Raw genomic sequence first — 17,619 nt, forward strand, 5'->3', positions numbered from 1 at the left:
CATTGGTAATTCTTGCGTGATTGCTGCTCTCACTGAGCCCCTCCTGTGTCTGAGACGGAGACAAATATTGAGCTACTTTTGAGGGAAAACTACATTTCTTAATAAGGTTCACAAACCAAGAGTTTGCTTAAAATAATCTGGAGTAAGTTGGAAAAGCGAGTATTTATTAATTGTATCTAGATGCTTTAAAAGTATTGTGTTTTTTAAAAACAGAAAGAAAAAAAAATCACAAACTGAGTTTTTAAATGTCTGTTCAGGACCGATCAATCTAGTTTACATATTTCAGATTTTGAACTACAGATTATCAAATACACACTAGATTTCTTTAAAAAAAAAAAAAAAAAAGTAAGCGCTTAATTCACCAATTGCATTCTTGAATAGAAAACACCTGCAGCCTGCAATGATCAGTGGACAACAATGACAGACACCCGATGAACTGTCCGTGCCAATAAACAACAGAACATTTGCTTGATTAGCAAGTGCTAACTTCTTTTGCATACCGCCTAGTAGAGAAAGACGCTCTGGGCGAAGAGCCATACCAAGAAGATCCAGCGCCGTGCTGTCCTTATTTTAAGTTAAGTATAGCTGTGGTGGTGCACGGCCTACTAGATAAAGTGTTTAGCGCGGTAGTTGTTACACAAAGTTTTCGTCGAATGAAATAGTGGAAGGGGTTCAACACACACGGGAACACAGAACGCCTTCATTCCCGTGTGATTGCACTCATGTAGCCCCAGCGAGGTGCCACAGGGCGCCAGGGGGCCTGAGCGAGTCCAGACCTGCCTCACTCATCGCCTTTTCCATTCCGAGGGGAAGCCTATCCTCCCCGGTTTCTGCACCGCATCCTCCTGTCCTCTTTTAATATGACTCCATCACACACATGGCTCATGGCAGAAACACTACTGCGCCGCCGTACCACTCCACTTTTGGATCACACTGAACAAACTGGTTTTTATTACTATTTCGCTCACTAATAAGTAGGCCTATAGGCCTATATCTCTTGAGTTGTAACGTCTTTCTACGTGTTTCCAGCGGCCTACATTTGATAAAGTCGCAAAAACCAGGCTTACCGCGAGTGATGACGATTGGATGTCTTGACTTTTCGTTTAGTCTCCAGTTTGAATATGCAGAAATTGATCGCAGTTAAGACAGGCTGGCATCTTGGTGGGCATATTTGTTTGTGAAAGTTTATTAAGAGCCGCGCAGCAGCGTCGCGTCTCGTTGGGAACCACAGGATCTGAAAAATACGCACTACAACTAGATAAGTCCCAAATCTTAATGATTTAACAAATTCTCCGAATTGCTAAAAGTGACTATAGGACAGTCTGTACAGGACACAGTCGTCTTTACTTTGGTCTTCAGCGAATCGATTGCAGATATGGAGCTTCCTCGGTAAACATCCGCGAAGACAGCTGAGCCAAAAATTATTTTAGTGGGTTTTTTTTTTGTTTTTGTGATGATTCAAAAAAAAAAAAAAAAAGAAAAGAAATACCGACAAGGTCTGAAAAACAGTAGCAATTGGCTGCAGTAAATTCCCGCTGTTCCAGCAGGGATCTGCCGCCGCGGACAGGCGCAGATCGGATTGTGAGAGCAGGTGGTTTTGAAAAAAAAAAAAAAAAGTATTATCAAAGAGAAAGAAAAGGTTCTAAGCGCTCTTTGGCATCATAACTTTCATAAATAAATAAGTAATTAAATAAATCAAATGATCCTGCATTAATATTTTTACTGGACGTGCACATGTAATATTAATCAAAACACACTGATGAGCTGGTGAGTAAGTAAATAAGGTGAATTCTCCAAATACAACAACAACAAAAAAAGGCGGGCAGTTTTTAAATTTGAAAATAAATTAAATATTTCAGTCTCTTTAATGTATGCTGGTCTTACGCAGAAAATTTTTAACCGGCCTCTTTGCGTCTTCACTCCACGGTTACAGCGACCATGACAACAAACATGGCTTATACGCGCACCTTCCCTTCCCAGGGGTTATTTAGTGCGAAGGAGGAAAAAAAAGCGGTCTCAAATGAGAAGAAATTAAATTTAAAAATTGTTTTAGATGCAATCAAGTTAGGCCCAAGTGAATTATCTCACTTTGGATCATTTAATGTGCTGCTTATCTTGATGTAAGATCTGAGCGCGTTTGAAGTTATTCATATTTTAATGTTGTTATGAAATGTGGACGTTAAATCCCAGCCATTATTTATGTAAGCTGTGTCTAAACTTCTATCTCAGGTATATATTTCAATAAAACAAGTTACCCTAGATTTTCGTTTATATCTACTTTAAAAGTCCACATCTAAAACGACGCTATTACTTCTATTATTTGTGATGTTTAACACAATCGGATGTATTTACTGTTGCTATGAGACTAAGCAACATAAAAAGGCTAAATGCGCACTATATGCAGTCCTTATCAACAGCTATCTTCACCACAGTTATTTAAATAAATAGCTTTACATTTAAAGGGAAATTAGCTTTCCAAAAGTCTGTGGTTTTTTTTTTTCATCTTTTCTTTTTAAGTTATTTAAACAGAAGTTGAAATATGAAGAAATATTAGGCCTACCTGAAGGTTACGCTTATTCCGATCCAAACAACCAGGAATGATATTGCACAGAGAACCAGTTTGTTTATCGAACATGCCAAGAAAGTGACCCTCCATAAAAAATGGCAACATGGAAAAGGCAAGCAAACAAAACATATATCGACCGAATTTAGCTCTGATAAGAGGGAAAGGACTTCATTGACTTTTCAGAGAAGCTTTATGAACTGGAGAGAGGAGGGAAACTGATTTGCATCCTCTTCAGAGAAGTGATGGCTTCGCTGATCGACACCGAAGAGAAGGAGGCGAAGCGTCTTTTTTGCGCTGAGGGAAGCAGAGAGGGGGTAGCGCGGTTTAGGCGCACACAAGCGGGAAAAAAAACCTTGTCACCTTTCAAGAAAGAAAATAGATGTAGCCTAAATAAAACCTGCTTAATTTATTTGTATAGACATGTTGGGTTTGATATATAAATTACGAAAAGCCATTAATCAAACCATTTAATATGTTATACACATGAGGACGGCATGAACACTGTAAAACAAATTAATAGACTGCAAAAATTTTTTTAAAAATGGCCTTTTCATGGGAATAAAATACTTCTGACAATACGTTTCTTTATATTTGGTCTACATGAGCATTTTGACTCGGGCAGAGAAAAACAAAACAAAAAATCTTTTCTGAAACTACATTTCCCATAAGGCGTTTCGGTGAAAGGGAGCGCTGATTGGACAGCACCGGCGTGTCATTTGACGTTCATAGAAACAAACCCAACAACAGTTGGATTAAAAATGTGTGAGCGCAACGCTTTCATACGAAGAAAGAAACTCTGAATGTCTGTACAGCTCAGGTTTTGCCAAAGGAAGCGATGCTGCTGAAGTTAGCAGTAAGTGTTACTAGTTTGAATATTGTACGTGGTTTGTCTTCACATTAACCGCTAACTAGTGCTACATGCTAGCAGTGAGCGAGCCCAGGTAGAGCTAGTTTAACGGGATTCCTAATAGTTTATGTTTGCAGTTCACGTCTTCATTTCTACTGTAGTGGTTTGTTGACAAATAATATTTTCATTAAACAAGAAAAAAGAGAAATGGTTGTACCACCGGGGGTTGATGGCGCTTTTATTCTGTGTTTTGACAGCGAGTCAAAATAACGTTTAGCTTTTTGTATCGGTGCTTTCGGGTGTTATGTTTAAAAACGGCGTCGTTTTAGTTTAAATTTGAACGTAGTTTACGTTTTAATGATTTGGCTTATTTCGAGAGAAAAACTTTATGTTGCCTGATGCATTAAGTGTGGTATTTTTTCCGGACTTATGGCGCCATCACGCGGGAGTAGGAGAAAACTACAATATCAACTGTGCGCAGTTGAAAATGTGAAGGCAGATCTCTGTGTGTGCTTTTAAGGTTGAATGCAAACTCTGTGTTATCTTTTTATAGGAACAGTTGTGATTGCAAAATGAATTTCTCCGAGGTCTTTAAGCAGTCCAACCATCTTTGCAAAGTTTCCCCAGATGGAAAATATCTGGTGAGTCTTTGAGTTGAATTCTTTTATTGTTTTATGGTAAAGCCGCGTTTACAGTGGCAGAAGTATCAATAAATATGTAGAGTCTTATGTAGAGATGCACCAATCAGCACTTCTCTGGCAAATGACAATTTCCAGGTTTTTTATTTAGGTCTGACTTGCTGAAACAGATTTTGTTTAGTTTCTGTAGTTTCTGTATTATTAATTAACATTAACATGGTTAATGTTAATGTTTATGTTTAACATTAACCGTGGAACGTTAAACATAAAGGAGAAAAATATGCTGTACGATTTTTGATAAAGGCAGTAGTTTTGAGTCTAACAGAAAATGGATTAATTATAAGTTTACACATTAAGGTATATGTAGCTGGCCTTAATCTGATTTTTAGAAATTCTTAGCTTTGTCTCATTTAATAGAAAAGCTACCAGATTTTTCATTTCAACATTTGATGTGCTGATCAAGGGGTATCGTCTGATTCCAACCTCTATCCAATTGATTGTGTACCTCTGATATTATGGGCCTTTTCTTCTACAACCTTTGCTTTTTCTTCCACAGGCTACCTGTGTACAATACAGACTAGTTGTGAGAGATCTTAGCACTTTGCAAATCCTGCAGCTCTACACCTGTCTGGATCAAGTGTCACACATGGAGTGGTCCTCTGACTCTTTGTTCATCCTATGTGCTATGTACAAGAGGGGGCTGGTACAGGTAACAGATACAAGTAGAAGCCAAGATCCAGATTTAAGTTTAGCAATTTTTTGGGGGGTGTCTTGATATGGTTTGCAGTTGTAGAATATTTTTTAAAGTCACATTCTGAAAAGTGGTTGCTAAAGTCTGGGTTGAGTCCCACTTGAGGCTGAGAATCAACAAGTTAGGGTATTGGGATTAAACTAAAAAAAAAAGCCAAACATATAATGCTGTACATTATATAGCAGACAGTGCTAGCAAATAGATATAAATCTGGCTAGTTATGTTCGTGTTGTCAATGTTTCTTTTTAATTAATATAATTTATAGTAAAACAATACTTGAGTATGGGTAGAAAGCTTAAAAGTTTGGCAACCACTGTTTTAAAATTCATTGAGTATCATAAACATGTTACTGATTGCTATGGAAATTCTGTTTTATTTATTTATTTTGCCACAAAGTTAATCTAATAAGCAAACAAAAGATAAATGTTCACAATTATTTCTTCCCCTTAAAATCTTGTGGTGTTTAGTGTGACACTTAAAAACTGAAATCAACACCATGAAATGTATCTTTTATATAGCAGTTGTTAGTTGTTGTTTTGTACATTTTCTTTAAAATTATGAATAGGCAATAGCCTGTTAAGATGCGTTGTTTGTGATAGTTTTCTCCATACAGTTTATATAAATTAGATTAAAGTAATTTCCCCCTTTTTAAAAACACATTAAAAGATAGATTTATAAATATAGGATGCTTGACTAACTTTCCAAGGCTTTAATTATGATTTTGTCTCCTCTGGAAAATTATTAATAGAGAACACGTCAGTGGTTTGTATTGGTAATTTTATTAGTACCGGTAAGTTAGTAATATTTTATGAAAAACTAATTTAAGTTTAAAAATACTAAAATCCTTCAACATCACAGCCAAAGATTGGTGCTTTTTTTATTTAATACACTTTTTTTTAAGATAGGATTTAAAGTTATTCACTCAAATAAAAGGTTAAAACCCATCTGTTGCACTGAAACACAAAGAGATGAGTCTTAGGCTTTTAACATTAGCAAATTGGTCTTAAAATGTACAGTGTGTAAACTGTATGCCTCTGACATGTTACTCAAAGACTCCAGTCTTATTTTTGATTTCAAATACTTTTAGATTGTGAAAAATGTATTGTCAAAAAAACACCCCAGAAACAATAATCACTGGAATCAGTCATTTGTTTTTAGCCAAAAGCTTGGGAGAAATTGGGTGTCACTATTCTAGTGGAAATAATTTTTCTTTTCCTTGTGACCTTAGTCGTGCTGAATATAGTGGAAGCATCTTACCTTTGAAAGGGCATCCAGTGCCAGTCTTTCATGGTTTCGAACTTTCACTTGTCTTTCAAAGCTTAAAATCAACGGTTTGAAATTACCGGTGTGTCTATAAGAACCGCTACGATAACTGCTTGATGGTTATTCTTCTGCCATTGTCTTCCCCCGGCTGTGGCGTCGTCTTCAGGTGTGGTCTCTGGAACAGCCGGACTGGCACTGTAAGATCGATGAGGGCTCAATCGGACTAGTCTCCTCACGCTGGAGTCCAGACGGACGTCACATTCTCAACACCACCGAGTTCCATGTAAGTGTGAAGGTAGTTGATGCACGCGTGCATGCATCTAATGCAAGTGTTTTTATGTGTGCGCTTGTTTGGTTTCAACTGTTGCTGGCTTGTGAGGAAGGGGAGACCTGAAAATAGCCAGACACCAGAGCTTTCCTTGACTGCCTCTACGCCCCCCTGACCCCCACCTGCTGCATGTATTCAGCCTGATTTCATTTCTCCCCTCCTGTTAGCGTCCTGTCATACATGAGTCTCAAGTACCTTTAACACTTGGGTGAAATGTGTGCATGCTCTGTTATGATCCTAGCAAGCAAGTTCTTATTATAAACTTACAGTGCTAAAAAAAAATAGAAGTATAGTGAAATCACTTAATAAAAATGCCAGCTCTGAAAAAGGGGCCACTCAAACGTTTGTATTCTTTAATTTTTAAATAATTGATTTTATTAAATAGAGTTGGCTGGATGGATCCATGATTCTGCTGCCTGTCAGTAAAGAAATCAAGTTTCTTCTGTGAACCTTTGAGAATTCTTGACCATAGAATCCTCAGCAAGTGTTTTGATGCTTACGAAGAGTTGGTTTTCTCCCAAACATTTACGAATCTGAGTGTCTGGTGAAATAGTTGTTATTCGCAAACACAATCTTACTCTAAAACTTGAATGTAAAACAGTTTAGATAAAATGGAGAGATCAGCTAATTGAAGGCTCAGCAGGCTTTTCTTCTCTTTCTCATTCTCTCCCTCAACTCATTAAAATTCCTCAAAGGATTTTTTTTTTGTTAAAAAGCTTCTGGAAGTGTACTGCGTTTAATGTACTTATATGTAGAAAACACATGCTGACATCTGATGTTTTATAACCACTATGTGTAAAGTCATTGTTTTTTTTTTGTTCAGAGCTTATTTGTCGCTGCTATGAGACCCATCCTTCCTCGTCAAAGTTTTAAGATGATTCTTTAAGATTTAGCAAATAAAAAGGAAATTATTTTATCAATTTTCTAACTGGCAGAAAGCTTTAAATTATTCCAAAGTAAGTCCAACATCTACACACTTTTTATACAAAGATTGCTGTGGGCTTTAATATTTTGTTTATAGGTGAACTTTTCAAATAATGATGTCAGAAATGATCTCAACTTCAACCCTCCATACACCATCAATAAGCCGCAAGCAAAGCAGAATAAACCACGATGTGAGACACACAACAATATTTTATGATGGTAGATTGAATCAAGTTGATATCTCCGACTACATAACTACATTCTTAACTAAAAACAACCAGAGAAACGCATACAAAGGGAATTGTGTTTAGGCTTATGTTTATGCAGCATGGTGCAATTTGTCATCTCCTTAGAGATGGGGACACTTTCAAAATGTGAAAGTGATGTAATAACTACATAATATCTAAGACATGTGTGATGTGTGTTTATTTACATATTTGTAACGAGATACGTTTTATTCCACTCCCCTAAATACTTGGAATTGGTTTGATTTATATTTATCTCAGCTGAGCTGAGATGCGATTGATTAGCATGAACCATTTAGCAGAAGTTGGACACTGCCGAACCTAAGAGGAATTAGGATTTAGATCTTGAGTTTTGAATTAAAACTTTTTTTCTGTCACTCATCTAGCACATAAACATGTTCCACTCCTGTTTAACCAGCTCAACTGCCAAAAACAAAGAAGTCAGCAGAAGTTGATTGCACATTAATAGAAGTTGGCAAAACTACACCAACTTCTATTTATGTGAAGTTGGTGTAGGATAATAAAGATGTGTTTGGTTATTTTCTGTGCGTCCTAATTCCTGTTTTATATGGAGTCTAGAGCAAGCATGTGTTTATAAAGGGTGAGAAAACATAGTAGCTGTCCTAAGACCATGTGGAATATGACAAGGCACCATGATAGGCCATGTCTGTCATGCTGAACCTGACTCCAGGACTCAGTTGACAGGTGTTGAGGTGCAACTACGTAGTCCGTCTGGTCTAGAGAAGGGTGCAGGGAGTGCAAGTGTCTGTGGTGTTAGTGCTTTGTGTCTGTTTGTGTCTTCCAAGAAACAAAACAGGAGTGGGTGGAATGATCCCACCTCCTGTAAAAAAAAAAAAGAAGAAAAAATAGGACTTGAGAAGTTTGATTTTGATCTGCTCATTTCAGATTTGCTGATATGTTTTAATTAGAGATGCACCTATCTTGCTTTTATTGGTCAATATACAATTTTTATCTTAAAATATCATTTCCATTTATTCATCAGGAAATGTTAGTCTTTCTCTTCTTTTTGCTGAAGTTAAACCAAACTGTGTCACAGAAAACGCATATAAACACACAAACCCTGAGTTTTAAGTTGATTTTCTTTTCTGTAATAATTTTATATTGGACATGCCTGTCATTTTGATTTAAGCAAAGATAAATAAAAATGGCATCACTAACTTAGACAATGTGGGCTTTATAATCAAAATGGCTGCACCAAGGGTTCCTGTGCATTCTGGCAGAGAATGGACTGCCGTTCAAGTTCAGCTCTGTAAAAATATGGAAAAATTATACATGAAAAGTCAATATTTCTTGAATTTTTTCTGCATTTTAATCTTGAAAAGTTAAATCCCTCTATTAGTTCATCGACCCATACATCTGTGGAGTCATACATTCAATTCAGATCAGATTATTTATATAGTTTAATTTATCACTACAGTTAATATTAATTACTACTTGCGCCACTATCATTAATGTCATTGGGAGATAAAATTGTTGCAATTTTTAACAATTTATTTGTGCCTGACCAACAAAGCACACAATTTAAGAAATATGATCTTGAACTTTTGTTTGTAACTTTCATGTTTTCATGCTATTCTTCTGCTCTGCCTGATTTAAAGCCTTTGTTATGCTCTTAATCTTACATTGTTCTGGATTGGAAGTGATGTGACTTTTCAACACTATGCTGCAAAAGTTTCAAAGAGAACGGAACTGTTGATTGCAGTTAATAAGCATGAATCATTTTTTAGCACTCTGCAAATTCACTGTTTCAGACTAAATGGTTCATAAGTTGCTGATCTGTATCCTATATAGCTTAGCTACACATAATTAATACTGTGGCATCCAGAGGGTATTGTTCTTTAAACATTCCATGGTAAATAACTAAAGATAGTTTGATTAATTAACGCTTCCTTACTTACCATGCTGTCGTGCGAAGGATGTGCCAAACAAACACAAAGCAAGAAAAAAAACTGATAATTCCAACTTTGCCAAACAGCCCACTGAACTTACCTTCACCCCAAATCAGGATTTCATTAAGGCAGTGCCAGGCTGGTGTTCGTGTCAAGCTTAAATTTCAGCTCCACTCATAAACAGCCTGCTATATTAACTTGTTTAGTGACAGCTGCCTGTGCTTTGCATCGTGCCTTTGTGGAAGTGTTTGTGCGTCTATGTGCTGGTAAATCTGCTTGGTGTTCTGCTTTTGTTTTTCTCTTTTAACCTAAACCAAAATACCTCACTATTTTTGGTATTTTATTTTTTTTTTTTGATCACTTTCCTAATCTGGGAGAAAAGGATGGGTCCACATCGAAGACTTACTAAGAAGTAACTCAGCTGGAAGTGTTGCATTTGCTTGTCTTCTGTAAGTTTTAAGTTCCAGTCATTTGCCTGAATACCTCACAAAATCCCCCTCCAACATCACTGTTTATCTTTATATCCAATAAACCCAAGTCGGAAAAAAAATTTATAGCCAAGGAGAGGCATGAGGGTATCTTCTTTTAGGATTTTTCACATTGTTGAGATCAGATTAGCCAGGATGTTTTTGGCAGGTTCAGCTGAAGCATTACTTACATGTAACATAGTTGGCAATACTGCTACTGTAGACTGTAAATGTAGGCAGCAGATGGAACGCGGCATGGGACAATAACGCAGCCCATTGCCTTTGTAGGCCACGAGAGGCCATGGTTCCTTGGTAAATTCATGAGACGGTAACTGGAGATATGGTCTATATTGGTTTGAGATAGTTTTTTATGTGGAATGCCCTCTGTCTAATCCTCTGTTGACAGATAGGGTTATCCAGCATCAGGTGCACTTTCCTATTCTCCAGCCCTCACACAACCATGCAATAAAATAGATGATAAATTTATTGCAGACTTTCCCCATTTCCTGTATTTTCTCACTGAGTTCTTTATTTTTTAAACACATGGTTGGGTTAGGGTAACCACCGGACCACCGATACTTCTCAAATCCTATCCACCCACTTTAAAACTGCTCCTCCAGGATTGGTGAGAATACCTCATTTTAATCCTAGCTTTACTGACTGGTTCTAATTGCATTCCACCACACAAGCGAAATCATTCCCCACCTATTTTGCTCACACACACACATTTTTCCCTCCTCAGTTTAAAGTTACACTCTGTTCTGGTCCTGATCACTCTGCATTGCATATGTGGCGGCCTCGAAGCATTTATGTGCAAAGCATGTGGGTGTTTGAGCGGTGTTGACTCTGGTTGTTATGGCAGCTTAACGGAGGGGAAGTCCAGAAAGTCTGCTGTGAGATGTTATTGCAGGGTCTACACAGCTGGTTGTCCAAACTAGCTGACTAAACAGAAGGGTCAACACTTCAGTCCATTTCAGTGACAGATTTATCCCATGTTCATATGTCTGACTGAATGCTATAACAAAAGGTCTTCATTTCAGAAGTGTTGTTAAAAGTTATAGACTCTAAAAGTTAAAATTAGGGTTATTAAGAATGATCATCCAAAAGAAGAGTTGCTTTCCTGTTTTTTTTTGTTTTTTTTACCAAGTAAAACTTACTCTTCTATTAATATTGAATTGTCTCAACCCTGTTTGTTATTTAATGATTCTTAGAAGATTACCAGCAGAAATTGTATAAGTTACAACACTGAATATTTAATGCAAAAGATTCACTTCTGATACTTTGGATATGACATGTCACAATACTATTTAAGTATATTTAAATATTGCCCCAAAAAATGACAACACAGGTTTGCAACCACATATAAAAGCTTGATATAAACGTATTATGCACTGCATAATAAATAGACATGTTTCTGTTTTCTAATAGCCATAAGTTGCCAAAAATATTATTTCTGGGAAACATTTAAAGTTTGACATAATTTTTTTAAATTTAGTTTTAGTCACAACCTGTACATGCTAAGTGAAAACAAACAAAAACAAAAACAACACTTCTCGGTGTCCGCTAACAACCAGGGAGATATTCTGTAGTAAAACATCATCAGTTATGGCCTAGCCACTTTGGAGTTATTCTGTTTAAATGATCATTTTTGAGGATCCAAGCTTTTAAACGACCTTATTCAACTACTTTCCTTGACTATAATTTAAGTGCCGCTTCCTATTTTTTTTGCTCATGAACGTTGCTGAACTGAGATATGTGGATATTTGAGTGACTGTTGTCAAAACTGACCAATTAACACGTGGTTCCTTGTCATGTCGGCTTGTGGTCATATAGTTTTTCTTCGCTGCAGCTTTACATCTGTCAGTCTGCACGCCACTCGCAGCTACACAACTGTTAATTTGTCACACTTGTAGCGGACGTGTCTAACATTAAACCATGGAGCAGACAGAACAGAGTGAGCCAGTTTCCTGCTATGTATGTATGAACTCTCATATATGAGTTAAATGATTGTAGACTCTACTCTACTTCCAATCAGTATATCCTCCCTTACTGTTCCTTTCAAATTTTACCAATTTTAATCAAATTAACATGTTTAAAATCTTCTAACAAAATAGATATGAGACAAAGTTAACTTAAATGAATAATTAAAAAAAATGTTTATTTGATTTAATTTATTTTGACAATAAAGGAATCCAAGCTAACCTGATACTGTGGAGAAAAAAAAGTCAGTTCCCTGGTAAATATTAAATCATGAATTAACATTCATAAACCAAATTGTATTTGGTCAACTGACTTCAAGTATTTTCACTCAGGTCTGAATAAAGCCTGACCTGCACAATCAAGACTTTATGTCAATAGAACCTGTCTGACAACAGACTGAAATATTTTAAAAAGCAACACATGTCATCCGTATGTAAAGACCTTCTAGAATGTATGAGAGCAATTATCCAGAAATGGGGAAATCCTGACAGTGTGATAAAACTTCCTTGGAGTGTTTGACCTACCAATATTTCTCCAAGAACCTGTAGCGTTCTTTAAAAAAAACAAGAACAACTTAAAAAACACTTTAGACATCACTTTCGTCAGTTAAGGTTAATATTCATATTTCAAATATAAGAAACACAATCCCCTGCTAAGATTTTTAAGAAAATGCATAGGAAATATGGCCGTATGAGACAAAATTAGTGGAACTCGTAGAAGATGTAATGATCCATTACATCTGATGCAAACAAGTACAATATTTCAGAAACAGGAACATCAGACCAATGGTCAGACATGGTGAATGTTGGTAGTGTGACAGTCAGAGGTGCTCTGGTAATCCATGACCCGAATAAGCGGCTGTAATTGACGAGGCCATGAATTCTTCTCTCTAGCAAAAATTCAGAAATAACAAGTCTGCAGTCCTTGAATGGCTTTGAAGAAGAAAACTTTTTTGAAGTGGACCACTGAAAGTAAAAATATATAACTGACCGAGTCAGTTTGACATGATCTCAAACGGGCTGCTTACATTACAAATTGTTCAAATATGACAGAATGAAAACAATAAAAAAAAAATAGTGGGCCAAAATTTCTAAAGTGGTGTTCAACGCTAATTGCTAGTTATCACACATATTTTTCAGTTGTTGCTGCTTTACTTTACATAAACAACTATTAGAATTATTGATTATTATTTCTTCACATAGGACCAACTTGGTTTGGAAAACCGGATTCCCTCAATGAGTTAAATCACAATTTGCTAAAGCTAAAGTTTGTCCTTACGTTGATCATCTTAGTCTGGTGTTAAGACATAATTTGCTCATCTCAGACATTTGCATGATTGTGGGTAAAAACATCTTCAAACCGCTGTTAAAACAAAACAGTCTTGAATTTGAGCAGCTTCTGTCTGTAGCTGGCTTGACACATTTTCTGAAGAGCTTTTCTCATCAAAGATCAGACTGTGAATTACATCTGTCTTTACATGTTGTAAGATAAATAAATTTGTGTTTTTTAGAGTATGTTTTTACTAAAATCAAACAATTCTTGTGTTTTTTGTTGCTGTCGTGACAGCTGAGAATTACCGTCTGGTCCCTCTGCACGAAAGCCGTGTCTTACATCAAGTATCCCAAGGCATGTCAGAAGGGTGAGTATGGGAGTGGTATTATGAATGTTTACAGTATGTACTGCTATAGTACCTGAGGACAGGGTCAGCTGAGTGCCTTGACATACCTCATTAATCACTTACTGCTCTTTACTTTGTGGCAAAACCCGGGATATGGCCAAAGTGTGGTCGTCACTGGTGACAGCTGTGCTCCCTCTTCAGTAAATGGTGCATGCTCTTCATAACGGCCCTGTCAGCAACTACTGGATATATGATTGTCTCGGTCTCTACTCATTTTCCACATGTAACGCTATGCCCCTCTGCAATCCGTTTATCTTCTGCACTGTCATATAAATGATTCGGCTGCGGTAGTTGCATGCCGCAGACTCCATGGTGCCAAACAATCAGATAATTACATTGCATCAAACACACAGAGTGCATATTCAGTGGAAAACATCGGCCTCCGCTGTTATTCCAGTCGGTAGGTTGAACTGTTTATGTTAAATAGGAGAAAAATCTTTGGATAGTTTGATTGTATTTTTCATCAGTAAACTGTCAACGCCGTTATATAATTTATTACCAGTGAACACACTTGGTATTCTGCTAACTGCAGCTCTTTCAGCAAATTGTCATTGCGATGATTATTTTTCAGTAAACAAGGGGTGTTGGGTTTTTTCGACTAAAACAGCGCTCAGGCCCACTCTCTCTCCTGACGCACTTTTGAACCAGATCAAAGTTTAAAAATAATTTTATTTCCAGGCGGGACAGTTATGCTGGTGTTGTTTTCACCTTATGACCTGTGCATTGCAGCTTGGGGAGTGTCTCTTGGTGTGGAACACTGCAGCTCGAACTGAATGTTGCCACTTAAAGGGATAGTTTAAGAGTTTAGTGGGGTTGAATCTACTTGCGAGTGGTTAGTATTGGCTATAGAAGGCAGCAGCCATTGTGATCAAAGTTAGAAGAATCATAGAAGAATACTTGAATTCATCTGTCCATTGTCCAGCTTTCACTAGCTGCTGGACAGCAATTGAGCCTGTAAAGATGAATTAAATGAAAGCAAGGATAACCTGTCTTTCTATGAGATGTTTCCTGTGTTAACCATCTTTAAAAAGATGCAGAACTTTAATTTCTGGCCAATCAACAATCTTTAAAATGTCTGACCTGCCAATACTGCTTTTATTTTGTAATTATTTTTTTTGTATGAAAAGTTGCTAAATTTAAGTATTGCTCTACCATTTTAAGCAGACATTAAGAACCGATATGAAATCTGGTCTTGTTGCTCTCTCACCCACAGGAATAGACTTCAGCAGAGATGGATGCTATATGGCTTTAGCTGAGCGCCGTGATTGCAAAGACTATGTTAGTATATTTGTATGTGACGACTGGCATTTACTCAGGGTAAGCAGGACGCCGCTTTGCTTTATTTTTCTTTTGAAAAAAAAGAAATTGTTGATTCCATCTTTGCATAATCAACTTTGTTCATTTGTATTTTGTCAGAACGTCTTAAATTGTTGTTTTGTGTTGTACTTTGGTTTCATTGTTTCTAATTTTGTTCGTATTATATATTTAATTCATTTTTTTAACTTATTTTACAGCATTTCGAGACTGAAACTCAGGACCTTGCAGGATTGGAATGGTCTCCCAATGGATGTGTGCTAGCGGTGTGGGACAGCTGTCTAGAGGTCTGTTCCTTTAAGATTCAACAGCTGAAATAAACTAACTGTATTAATGGCAAATATAGGTATGAATCATTCTTGCTTCAAAGCATTAAAAAAGCAAAAGTTACCAAAGGCTTTTTAAAGCTGCTGATTGTGCTCATTGAAGTTAGACTGGTCTGTCTTCCACTTTTCCCAGTGAACAAAATTTAATTGAAATAAAAACCTGAACACACTGTTGATTTGATTTGATCTTCATATGTATATGTGTGTTAACTTACACACTTTATTTAGCCTATTACACCATCTTTAATCCTGCCCATTTTGAGAACTTTTGTATAACTCAGACATGTTCAACATTGTTGAATATTTCATAAAGACCTTTTAAAATAAACAGCTGTTACTATTAGACATTGTGATGAAGAAAGCATCTTATTGAAATTTGTTAGAAGTCCAGTGAATTGTAGATTAATTTTGTAATGACTCTGGCTTTAAACATTGTTTTTATTTTAGAACGTGAGGACAATCTAAATACTCCTACTTCATTCTTTTCAAATCTTGAAGCTGCATAAAAATGCCAAACACTTGTGGCAGTACCTTAGTTTATTAATTGTTTCTTTTCCACAGTATAAGGTTTTGCTATATTCCTTGGATGGCCGGTTGCTGTCGACCTACAGTGCCTATGAGTGGTCCCTCGGTGTGAAGTCTGTGTCCTGGAGCCCCAGCAGCCAGTTCCTGGCTATAGGCAGTTATGATGAGAAAGTACAGTTTGTTAGAAAGTGTCAACATTTTTTATGCACCAATGGTCATTATTTGTAGATTTCTTACTATGTTTCTTATATTTGTCAGGTGCGCATCCTCAATCATATTACATGGAAGAAAATCGTACAGTTTGAACATCCTGCAACCATTGACAACACGAAAGCTGTGAGTATTGATGATGAAATTAAATACTTTGTATTTTATTTTTCTTATCAAGCTTATTTGCTGCATCCCGTGTCCTTAGATTGTGTATAAGGAAGTGGAAAGAAGACCAGCCATGGTCAGCGATGAGCTGTCACTACACAACATCACAATGAGCCCCACGCTTCTCAGCACCCAGAGCAAGTGTATGTCAGCAATACTCATTTATAAAAAAAAAACAATATTTGATAAAAAAAAAAAAATCCCAGTTGAAGTATGCTTGTTTGTTTACAAAATCTGATTTGTTTTTCCTCATCCAGATGAGATCTGCCCCCTGCCTGTCCACATTCCTGTGGTCAAGCCAGAGCCAGACAGAGCTAATCCCAAAATAGGTGTGTCTGTTCTGGCATTCAGCTCAGACAGTCGCTATCTTGCCACCAAAAATGGTAAGTATCGATGGCTGGGTTTTTTTTTTGTTTTGTTTTTTTTTACTTCATGGTGACCCCAGTAAACTGTGTGAAATGTGTTTATGGCTTCTAAATTATTCAGTAATATATCCTTATCCTTAATATACCTTAATATATCACACTCAACTGTTTTTCACCCTCCTGGTATTTTAACACCATTATAAACAGAGTGTCTCTGAAAGTTTATGAGCATTTCTGTCTCTGTAGACAACATGGCCACTGCCATTTGGGTGTGGGACTTGCAGAAGATGAGCCTGGCGGCTGTGCTGGAGCACACATCAGCCGTACGCTGCATTATGTGGGATCCCCGTCGCCCCCGACTGGCCCTGTGTACCGGCAACAGCAAACTTTATCTTTGGTCTCCAGGAGGCTGCGTTTCTGTTCAGGTTCCTGCTGAAGGTATCACACTTACTATTTAAAATGTCACTTTATTCGTTAAAATCTCCAACTTTTTGGGTTAGCTATTAGCTTGGGCTATCTGTGGAATAAGACGTCCTCTATAAACTTTGCAAATACTATTATTTTCAGTGCTTACTGTTATCTTTGACAAAAGCTTTTCTCTGTTTTTTTGTACGTGTTTAGTGATCAGTTACTCCTTTATTTTTTTTTTTGTCTTTCAGGTAGTTTTCATGTCCAGTCCCTAAACTGGCACTGGAGTGGTGACTCTGTGATCCTGCTTGGGAAAGACCAGCTGTGTTTGTGCTATATGGACACTGACCACGAAGAAGAGTAAAAGTCACAACATTTACTCCAGAGTTGGTTCAGGTCTAATTATGTACTTGTAGATCAGTGGAAGCACTCCTGGATATCTCTAATGCTGGATTATAGCAGCTGAAAAACCAAAACATTTGCAAAACCTGGTGACATTCCTACTCCTTCAGAAAGCAAAAAACTTTTTAAACTAAAAGATACTAGTTTAAAAACCAGTGCTAGTTTTTCAGCACTTAGCCTTAAACTATTTGTGTACATGTTTCTTTGAATGTTTGTACTTATTCTAAATACATTTTTGAAATAAATACTTCACAGTTTCTTACTTTGATGGATCTACTTCGTAAACTGTAATTTTCAATTATCTTCA

The 17,619-nt window shown here is 36.8% G+C and overlaps 1 protein-coding gene across 1 annotated transcript; it reads left to right on the top strand.

Moving 5' to 3' along the window:
* The first annotated feature begins 3,293 nt into the window (after positions 1–3,293).
* Positions 3,294–17,569, top strand: wrap73 (WD repeat containing, antisense to TP73). The gene is made up of 13 exons (XM_014475263.2): positions 3,294–3,419; positions 3,967–4,054; positions 4,608–4,760; positions 6,232–6,348; positions 13,486–13,558; positions 14,811–14,914; positions 15,112–15,198; positions 15,799–15,933; positions 16,021–16,098; positions 16,178–16,280; positions 16,395–16,520; positions 16,749–16,940; positions 17,162–17,569. The coding sequence occupies exons 2-13, from the start codon at positions 3,986–3,988 to the stop codon at positions 17,272–17,274; spliced, it is 1,350 nt and encodes a 449-aa protein (XP_014330749.1). The 5' UTR covers positions 3,294–3,419; positions 3,967–3,985; the 3' UTR covers positions 17,275–17,569.
* Positions 17,570–17,619: the final 50 nt, after the last annotated feature.

Source organism: Xiphophorus maculatus, chromosome 1 (genome assembly GCF_002775205.1).
Source record: "Xiphophorus maculatus strain JP 163 A chromosome 1, X_maculatus-5.0-male, whole genome shotgun sequence".
NCBI classification, from domain to species: domain Eukaryota; kingdom Metazoa; phylum Chordata; class Actinopteri; order Cyprinodontiformes; family Poeciliidae; genus Xiphophorus; species Xiphophorus maculatus.

What these genes read in the sequence shown, in the direction of transcription:
- wrap73 (XM_014475263.2), top strand. Translation starts at nt 3,986, where the DNA reads ATGAATTTCTCCGAGGTCTTTAAGCAGTCCAACCATCTTTGCAAAGTT. An exon ending in ACGACTGGCATTTACTCAGG is followed by an intron (nt 14,915 to 15,111) that starts GTAAGCAGGACG and finishes CTTATTTTACAG; the next exon opens with CATTTCGAGACTGAAACTCA. An exon ending in CTATCTTGCCACCAAAAATG is followed by an intron (nt 16,521 to 16,748) that starts GTAAGTATCGAT and finishes CTGTCTCTGTAG; the next exon opens with ACAACATGGCCACTGCCATT.